At 41.0% G+C, this 10435-nt stretch overlaps 1 protein-coding gene across 1 annotated transcript in view; it reads left to right on the top strand.

The window, feature by feature from the left end:
• TAF4B (TAF4b RNA polymerase II, TATA box binding protein (TBP)-associated factor, 105kDa) overlaps positions 1 to 10170 on the top strand; it is a gene marked incomplete at its 5' end in the record, with an annotated part of 16768 nt that extends 6598 nt beyond the window's left edge. Inside the window, 3 exons of the mRNA XM_009869184.1 lie at positions 1444 to 1533; positions 4425 to 4994; positions 10015 to 10170. Coding sequence (XP_009867486.1) covers positions 1444 to 1533; positions 4425 to 4994; positions 10015 to 10170 — 816 coding nt within the window. The remainder of the gene's footprint in view (positions 1 to 1443; positions 1534 to 4424; positions 4995 to 10014) is intronic.
• Between the last annotated feature and the right edge of the window lie 265 nt (positions 10171 to 10435).

A 10435-nucleotide genomic window follows, 5' to 3' on the forward strand; every position in this document is an offset into this window, starting at 1 on the left:
ATTGACCTTGCTTCTATAGGAAAATACTGGAGTTGTTCCTTCTCATGTTTTTATTTCTTTTTTTTTGTTTTTAAGAGCAGTTGTTACCAGATATTTATACATTAACTGTGCACTTGCTTGCTTTTAAAAATGCTTTTTAAGTGCTGTTTAAAAATGCTGTTCTTCTGTCCTTTGGTATGTGTATATGGCTTAAGTGTGAAATAAATTAATGTTTTGTATGTATGAGAGAAATAAATAAACGGCAGCTGTGAGGTAAAATGGTCCTTAAGCAGCATCTCATGAAATGAGAGTCAAGCACCTTGTATACACTGAGATGTAGTGTACCAAATCACTGCATCTGTATTGGTGAGACCTCAGGGACCTGTGTCCACAGCTCAGTGACACTTAACAGGCAGCAGATCAAATAACTCGATAGGAAAGCTGCTCCATCTGTCTGTGAATATACAGCCCTTGAAACCCCTGCTCCGGTCATGTAGCTCCTTGGAACAATTGTTCTGAAGGCTGGACTCGATGGTCTTCAAGGTCTCTTTGAGCTGAAACTATTCTGTGATTCTATGAAGGAGAATACAGGTGAGAGGAATAGTTTCTCTACGGAGACAGGGATTGGTGCTGGGGTCCCTCTTCCTTGTGTGTCTGCACCTTCTTGGAGGAGGTGATGTTCCTGGTGACTGGTGACCCTGGCAGGGTCTCACCTGGAAGGGTGAGAAAGGGCAGCAGTGTCTGGGGCTACCCACCACCTTACCCTGTCACAGCGGCACTGAAGTACTGAGTGAGGGGTCTCAGAAGTGTGCTGAATCTTCATAACTCCCCCAAGCCCTTGAGTCAGATGCTTATGTTGTGGCAGAGCAGAAAGCATTAAGAAAGGAGATTGTACTCTGCAAGCCAGGGGCTGGTCACCCTAGGGGTATTCAGGAGTTCTCGTGCTCTGGTTTCTTCTTTTTTTGAAAGAGGATGTTGGGTGTTCTGCTTCATTATGCTATGTATGCATTAGACTAGAATTGTTTTACAAAAACTACTGGGTTGTGTTTTGTCTCCAGTCTCTTCAAATTGATCTTTATGCAAATAAACTAGCTTTACAGAAAAAAGTACTTGTGGTGGATTTTAAATATCTGCATAACAATGAGGTACTCAGAAAGGATCAGTGCTACTTATAAACTTGTTTCTAGGTTCACTTCAGTGAATGGATGTTTGAAAAAGTATCCTTAAGTATGTTAATTGCCTGTAGTTGAAGAAAGTAATTTAATTTGTTAATACTATATCTAAATTACAACATCATTCTATCGTAAAACCTTTGTTTAGAATACAGGAAGTAAAAAATATTTGAGAACTGAAATTAAACAATTCCATGATAACATAAATTGCCATGAGATTTTGATACATCCGTGAAAAAATACGGTAGATTTGTAGTTACAGTTTACCCTTGTCATTATACTTCTCTCTTAGGAAGCAAAAATTGAACCAGAAGAGTTTACAAAAAAGCTGTACATAGAGCTCAAGTCGTCTCCACAACCGTATTTAGTTCCTTTCCTCAAGGTAAGTGTATCTGATTGTGAATGTATAGTACTTAATGAGGGAAGGAGGGCCAGACAAGAAGAGTCAGAGTGATCAGAGAGGTATTTGCTCAGGTCAGTTGAAGAAACAGTGCTTACACTAGCCCTGTGTGACATGTTGCTCGGGGAAAGACAATTTTTTGGGGGGAAAGAAGGGTTTCAGAGGAGTAGGTTATGCTATGTTCTTAAATTGAGGATAATTATCCTCTAGCTGTTTGTGGAGACTAGTGTTTTGGAAGCTGACACATCTATGGTACAGCAGCTATACTAAGATGACCTCTTCTTTCTCCTCAAAATGGAAGTTCTAATACAGAAGACTGACAGCAGTAGCTGTGCACAGCTTCTGTTATTTAAGCTCAAAGAATCTCCGTAAAGCTATTTATCTGTCTGCTGATTTGTGTTTAACTGGAGGCAGAAAAAAATCCCACTCCTTTCTCCAAAAAGGGTCTGACAGGACTACTGCAGCTTAAGAAGAGTAACCCAGGACAACTCTACTTCCATTCAAGCAAATAACTAAATTAAAAAATGATCTCTTAACACTTTTAATCATATGGTAGAATGGCATTAACAAAATAAAACCAAGCATCTTTGTTGTACCACAAGCATTGAATTCCACTGAAAACATGGAAATCTTGGTTACATTTACTTAAAGGCAGTAATGTACACAGTATTAGACTTGATAGATCTGTACTTTTCTTTGGCATTTATTATAGACTAGGTGGAGAATCAAGGAGGAGTAGTTAAATGGTAAAGCCAGGACAGAGGTTTCCTGGAGGTTGTCCTCTTCCTAAGTGTTTGACAGCACACCTAACAATGCACATGATAATGTTGATACTCCTTTAGGTATCTGGTGTTAATCTGTTCAAGTGTGGGATGAATATTTTTGTTTCAGTGGCAGCCTTTAAATGCTTTACTAGCAAGTTTTCCATGAATATAGAATACTACAGTCATGTCTGCAGGGCTTAATATAAAATTTTTATATTGGTCACCTATTTTTTTTCTCTGTTTAATTCTTCTTCTTAAATGTCCATGCAAAAGCTAGAAAAGCAAACAGCTCATAGTATGGGCTTTCCTGAACCCAGTGCAGCTCTGGCTGCAGAAGGACTGGGCTGTGAGTGCAGGCTCAATGTGACTGGCCCAGGTTTCCTGTGAGCTGTGCAGAGTCCCAGCAGAGCTCTGCGAACTACCAGGGCAAGTTTGGCTTCACAAGTAGTGCAGCTGCATTCTGCAGGGCCCTGCTGATGACCCTCTCTGGACATGGGCTGTGTGGGGTTGGCTCAGGTACACCATGTTCCCAAAACAGCATGGGTGAACCACAGTAGCTCTGCACAGACTTGGCTTAAATCTGTCACAGCTACACCTTATCTGGGGCTGGTAAGTCCTGGCAGAGGAGCTGAGGAGTGGTTGTGCTGGTGTTTGCTGGTGCTTCGAGTCCCCCAAGAGTTTATTACCTGGGGCGTAATTCTGCAGGAGTTAAGCTAGGTTCACCCCTGGTCTGTTAGTTGACTTTGTAGCGTCACCAATTCTTTAAAACAGCCTCACTCTGATTTCTTTTTTTTTCTGAAATACCTTAAGGATGTGTAGTTGATAGACTCCGATGAGGTCTGGTCTGTGTAACTCTGAGCAGCTGTGACAGGGCTGAGTGCCAAATGGAAGCTGACTTCAGGAACACTTCTCCTAAGGTGCTACAGTGATCAGTGCTGGCCTTGTTCGTGGGGAAAGCCCTTGCAGCTCGAGTCTGGAAAGAAATGTGACACAGGTTGTTACCAGTTTGCTTTTAGCTTGAAGTGGAATTTTAGGGAGGACTCTGAAGCTGTCTCTTATCTTTGAGCAGCAGGTTTTTCTTAAAATTGTTGCATTTGTTTTGTCTCTTCCAATAGAAAAGTACAGTCATTTTTGTCTGTGAAGGTTGCTTGATTTTTCCAATCTGTGCTGGATGCTTTTGGTAAATAAATTGCATCAGGAGCAATGAGGAAAGTTGAACAGCCTTTTGAAAGAAAAGGAAGTGAAGGTTAAAGATAGGTGTGTCACAGAAGGTGCAGATGTAGCTTTTGCATGAAGCCCAGGGCAACAGCACTATGCTGGAGACTCGTACAAACTTCGAAAAATATAAAGGGCTTAAAAAAAAAAGGTGTCTCTGAGAATATACAGATAGCTGCAGAACTGATTTCCCCTGGTTCTGAGCCATAACAGATTGTACATAATCAAAGATAAAAATCTGTAAAGCGCTTGAAGATTATTCTGTCCATTAACCTTCTCAAACATATCTGTAGTAAAAATGAAATGTTGCCAGATATCTTTACTGAAGTTCTCCTGTTGCAGAGAACGGTCTGGCCCAAGTTGTGCTGCTGCAACTATACAGACATTATTGAAGTGGTATCCCCCCCTAGTGTTGATACAGCTGTATTGGTGTAGAAGTGCTCATGTCTTCAGAGCTTGTTTCGGGCTTTATTGGATGATTTGTAAGTTCTCTGTCAGACAGCCTCTGTGAAATAAACACAGCTGTTACAATATAGCAGGGTTTTTGGCAAACCAAAATATTTTGAGGTACAAAGTAGTTAAAATATTCTTATTCTGAAACATAAATTTCAAATTGAAAAATCTGAACAAAGTTTCCTATAAATGGGATTTGCTGCATGCAGTGAAGCCTTGGTGACTGTTGACCTTTGCTCAAATGACTGTGTTGGTGATTCTTGTGATTTTCACTGAGTGGTATCGTCAACAATTTAAGGATGCACAAATTCTAGTAAGTGATTTATTGTCTCCTGAAAAAATTAGATTAGAAGGTGAGGAAGAGGATTCCATTGCTAATGTATCAGTATTGTGGAAGACTGCTGATGTTACGCCCAGTGGTTTTTTTCATCTTTCTTCTAGAAAAGCATGCTCGCCTTACGGCAGCTAATGCCCAATGCTCAGAGCTTTATTCAGCAGTGTTTGCAGCAGCCAGCTCCAACCCAAGAAGCTGTTTCAACCTGTACCTCTGCAGCACCAACTCCTTCAATAGCAGTGGCAAGCTCAGCTGTAGCAACAACTTCACTCCCAACTACAAAACCAGCATCTGCCTCTGTAACAGTCACGGCTTCTCCAGTTGTACCACCAGTCCTTGCCAGCACGTCGGCGACAGCTTCTCTGCAGACTGTGAAGGCGGTTCCTTCCTCTACAGTGGTGACAGCGTCTCTTCAGCCCAGACCTTCGGTCCTTACTTCAACATCAGGGCTGACTGCTATCCCAGCTGGCAAGCCAGTCTTCAGCTCTGTGGTAGCAACGTCCTCTCTCCAGTCTGCAAAGACAGTGCTGATCTCTACGGTGGCACCTTCCGCAACAACACCTCTCCAGCCTCCCAGACCAGCCATGGGAACCCCAGTCAGTATTAAAATGTCACAGCCAAACTCCATCGCTGCGCGGTCAGTGGGTGCTCAGCAGGTGGTTAAAGTGAAACACTTGGTAAGATGAATTTCTCTGCTCCTCACTAACCAGGCTTCTTTATATTGACTCTTAATGGTTTCTAAAGAGGATTGGATTTTCTTTTTAAATTTTTTTAAACATATGAAGCTAGTCTGTCATCAGTTATGTTTGTCATAGTTTAGGGATATTGAGTCCTTGCTGAAAAAGTGAATCTAAAGCCAAGCTGTAAGCTCGGTCTCTTGCAAGACATGCTGACCATCATTCCACCAGACTGAACGTCCAGGTTGAGACATGAGGGAATACAGCAAGTTCTGACCCCTGTTATGCATGCAGCCAGGCTAGGTTGACATCTGAAAGAAAAAGCAGGAGGTGCTGGTGTCAGAAACAGAAATCGCTGATGGATTGCTTACGGTAAATGCTATCATTTTCCCTGTTAGGGCTGTGCCTCAGCTAGCCACCAAGGATTCCAGCCTCTCTACCCTGGATGCTTTGCAGGCACAGGTGGCCTGATGATATTTAGTGATATATTACCTGAAATGTACAAACTAGCTCATTGAGCTTTTAGGAGCAGAGTTTTGACCTCCAAATTTCCCAAGATGTGTTAATTATGAAGTCTTGCAAAAGTGAGCTGTTTCTATCAGGCCTCTTTAGCTAACAAATTCCTTCTGGAATAAATGTCTCATTCAAGCAATGCCCTCAAAAGCAATGTGTTAACGTTTTTGGTTTTTTTCTTGGCAGAGGTTAACTTCTAGTTAATGTTAAATACCAACAATCAGAGGATCTCAGGTATACCCAAACCAGCAAGATAGTAAAAAACTTTTAGTTTATGGGTGTTTGAGATACTGAGTAGTATGCTAACTGGTCTACCTGTAAGTAATGTTCTCAAATATTTTGAGACAATAGTCTCCTTCTGGTAGATAAAGAACTCAATTCTTTAATAGGACTTCTTTGCAAAGATTTTTTTTCTTTAAAAAGAGATGAAAACATTAGACTTTATATGAAGATGCCTAAAACGTTTTACTTTTTATTTTTCTTCTTCTTAAAATGCATAAGGCAGATATAACACAAGAATCCTGCGTGCTATAAATAAAGAACTTATGCTACCAGCTTTTCACCTTTCCAGATTTGCTTAAAAAGAATAAAGCACTCAACTATATGAAGGGAATGGGAGGTCCTTTTCATGGGTGGGTTTGTTTTACAATCAAACCAAACTTGAAAGCAAACTACCAAAAAACCCCGTTTATCAAGCATATGCACTGACAGTCTTTGATAGTAGCTAAAGCCAAATTAGCAAAGGAGTTGGTACCCTTACTGTCTTTGAGGACTAAATCTGAAATTCCAGCCAAAAAAAAAAATGAGGATTTCTTAAGTTGTACAAGGGCTGGAGAACAGTTTATTGGCTACACAGCAAAGCCATGTAATCCAAGGGAAAGGCTGACCATCTGTACAAATAGATGAGGAAGCTTCACTCTGCACTGGGGAGTCAAAACAGTTCTTGAATATAATTTTGGTGAACTCAAGAAATGACTTTTGCCTCCTCCACTACTGCAGTGTGGCAGCCTGTTGCAGTTGCTTTTCTTTGCTGTGCCTTACAAACACTGAATTGCAGGCAAAGCATGCTTTTAATCCTCTTTTGGATAGATTCCAGGCACGGTGATTAAAATACTTATTTAATTTTGGTCTTGGATATAGTTGAAGGGCTGAGTTGACCACTTCTCAGCCATATCAGGAGCTGGTGTTTGTTCAGACAACCTGTTAGCACAAAGAGCAAGTCAGCAGAAGCGGCTACATCTTCTAGGGCTTCCCTGATGCCTTTCCTTGAAAGGACAGAGGGTCGGTTTCCTTGCACAAGAAAACAAATCTGGACCTTCCCTCCCTAAACAGAAGGGTCCTGCTGCCAGCTGAAAGGAAGCACATGCCAGCTGTGCAAATCTGTCCACGCAATGCTGCCAGCAATTTCTTTCCCTTTCCAGCCCTTGGGGTGTTTGATGCCACATACTCCCTCTGCATGCCCATTTCTAATTTAGGTCTCTTGTTCTTGACAAATGTAAAGCGAACTTTCATATGCCAGCTCTGTCGTAGTGGTGATGCTCAGGAGTGTGCCACTGCAGTATTTTAATATGAAAATTGTTACTGGAGTGATGCCACATCTAACTTTCATTTCTGCAGCATGATTATTGAAACTCCAGGTTTGTATGGTGGACGCCAAGGAACTTGTTCTTCAGAGATGCTGTTGGTATTGAATTCGTACCTGTGCTGTGAGAAGAGTTCCCTCCTGGTGACTTTCTTAACACAGCCTTACTTAAGAGCAGTGGCTTACAAAGAAGTTCCATTCTGGAAATAAAGCTTGCCTTGCTGTAGTCTTGCTTTATCTCTTGTTAAAGCACAAAACATGTGAAAATTTACATTACAAGCTGCTGGCTTCCAATAGTGAGAAAGCTGCTGTGAGACTACAGCTTCATGTTAAGCATAAAGAGCAAGAGTTTGGTGGTGCAGTCCCTGCTATTACCAGTGAGACACACTCCCTGCACATTGTCAACAGTTGAAGCAAGGAGTGAAGTGCTTGTGCTGTTCCAACTGCTTCTTAGTGAGTTGTTAGTGACAAGTCGCCTCAGAGCTGAGATTTCTTGAGCAGAGGGTCTCCTCTGTGATTTTTCAGGAGTTTTTTGACCTGGATGCATGCTTTTGCATTCAGCTGGTGAGGCTTCCTTCTTGAAGCAATCCTGCTTGTAGTGTGTGATGATAGCTTAACATCTCTCTGCAAACTTTGCTTTATGAATGTAAAACAGGTTCAAATAAGGCTAATCAAAGCCTGTCTCAGGCAGCTGTCTCTGTTATCAGCTGGTTGGTTTTTTTTCCCTTCTCACTTAATGTTGGTGCTTTTTATTCTGATGTATGCTTAATGGAATGCGAAGGAACAGTCCCTTTTGTTTTATTCTTGCTGATAACCTGAAGAAAATGGACAGTAACTCCTCTCAGCTATTACCTTTTTTTGTAATACTTCTTTATGGTGTTAGATTCTTGTTGAAGTTTCTAAGACTGTTGCCCTCTTCTGTTGCAAGTCCCGAGGATTTCCAGCTTTTCTTAGTCCAGCAGCTAGAGTGGCAAACAGAAAATCAGCTTTACTGGCAATACATCCTTTCTGTTTCGCACTGGTCTAGTTTCCTCAGTTACTTGATTTCCTAGTCTCCACCTGTTGATTTAACATGACCTACCTCTGTTCTTTTGTCTGCTGTACCTTAATCTGGAATGCTTATGTTTCCTCCTGTCCTGTGTCAGCATTTTGCCTCCTGAAGATGAGGCTTCATTCTCACTGGTGGTAGGAATGATATCTGGTGCATGTCAGCATGGGTGCTGACAGAGCCTGTCAGTCGTTTGTCCAAGCTGATCAGTGGCTCAGCAATTATCTGAACACACAAACGATGCTATTAATGTTATTTACAACTTCCAGTGTTTGTGAGCTAGATCTTTCAGAAAGATCAAACTATGCTTTGTTAAAACATACAGAAGTGGATGTTACTGCCTGTGCTACTTCATGAGGAAGTGCTGCAGGTGTGAGTCTTGACTCTGCCCTCAGTCTGTCCCTGTACTCCTGTGGTTCTTTCCTCTTATTTTGCTCTTTCTGTTTCTTCTCAAGAACTGTCTGTTTGTTGTCTGGCTTTCAGATACCACCTTCAGTTCAGTTCAGTTACTCTGCATTACTGCTGCTATGTGTGCTAAACCATGACATGGTTAACATGGGGAAGGGTGGGCTAGATCTTGACTATTTGATGCACAGAGTACTTCTTTGTGAATGTGTAGTGCTTATGCTGATGATGTTTACTGATAAGTCAGAAGTTACGTGGCAGAAGGAGATAGACACGTTTCTCAAGTATAATAAGTGTCAGTTCTCTAATTAAACTTGTACAGTGTTGCTGTACAAGTGCTCTTTAGGCTTTCTGAAGTTAAAAGATGTAGAGGACAAAAAGTGATTTCTTGACCCTGAGAATTCCTTTGTATTAGCATTTTTCTGCTCAAAAATAGGATTCTACTTGAAGATGTTGATAATTTTGTGCTTCAGTAAAAGCACATCTTTCTAATACTTGTAGTCAAGGACTTATGCAAAGAATGTATCAAAAGCTGCAGACCCCATTCTGCTAGCTAGGAGGCTTAGAAATGCAGCTTTTAGGGATGCTGGAATTTTATTACTTTCTTGCTTTCTAATTGATGCCCCTAAAGAGGAAGAATTAGTACTTACTGGCTATGCCTGTAGGCCTGTTGTGATGACATCCTGCTGTCTCGTTTTGATATTTTTTTTTGAGAGCCAGAGCTATCAACCCCCTTCCTTTTTACCCTTTAGCAATGTACTGCTGTTTTTGTCGAGGCTCTACTCACTATAGATATTGCTATTTGATACCTCATGTTCCCACTGACTGATGTGTTCAGTATACTTTTCAGTATACTTTTGCATAACACTCTGAAACTTAGCATCTCAATTTACTAACTGATGTTGTGGCTCCAAAAAGACATTAGTAACTTCATAGTGTGTACTCTTAATTCTTGACAGGATAAAGATTTCATGTAAGACTTCTTGCTGTTTATTTTGGCATTCTCTCTTCATAACTAGGTATATATGATACTTACCCTTTTGAACATATCAAAAGGCAAACTCAATATTCAGTTGTTAATCTGTTAAGCAAGACTTATAGAGAGGAAACCCTCTTAGTGTAATGGATTGAATAATAACACTTAGTGACAGTTATCCAGTGCAATTATCAATAGAAAGCAGGGCTGAAGGCTAGAGCTCACAGAATGAGCTGAATCTTAAAGCTCACCACTAGTTGTTAAGATTTTTTTGCTGTAAAGTAAAAAAAAAGTAAACCTAAACAAACCCACAAAAAATCAAATTAACAACAACCAAAAAGGTGACGTTTTCCTGAGCATGCTGTTTGCTTTAAACTGAAAGCTAGACATGCATGCACAGCCAGCAGCACTTCTGGCTAGATTAACACATTGATACTGTTTACTTCTGTGTATATTTAGCTCTTCTCACTCTTGATATTGAATATTCCACTCCTAGGTAGTCCAGCAACCATCAGGAACCATTGTAAAGCAAGTATCTGCACTTCCGCAACCCTCAACGCTGACCCTACAGACATCTGCTGAGGAAAGGATGCCACTGAATACACTTGTTCGAACTAACCAATTTCCTGCAGGTAAAGTGGAACCTCTTTAGTGGAGAAGGGAAAGGACTGCAAAGATATAGAAATAAGCGCACACTGTTGGTAGGTCTTAGGAATGTGGAAAAACTGATTGTCTTGTTGGGAAGTAACCAGCTCTGTGTGTTAAGTTGAACATCTTTACTGTCTGCTTGGTTCTGATGAGAAACTCAGTGCCATGTCTACTTCTGGTGCCTGTTAAAAGCATGTCAGTCAAACATTTACACTTGTTAAAGTCCTGTGAGTAAGCTTCTTGCAGTGAGCCTCCTTTGAACTACAGCG

Source organism: Apaloderma vittatum, unplaced genomic scaffold (genome assembly GCF_000703405.1).
Source record: "Apaloderma vittatum isolate BGI_N311 unplaced genomic scaffold, ASM70340v1 scaffold12255, whole genome shotgun sequence".
Classification (NCBI taxonomy): Eukaryota; Metazoa; Chordata; class Aves; order Trogoniformes; family Trogonidae; genus Apaloderma; species Apaloderma vittatum.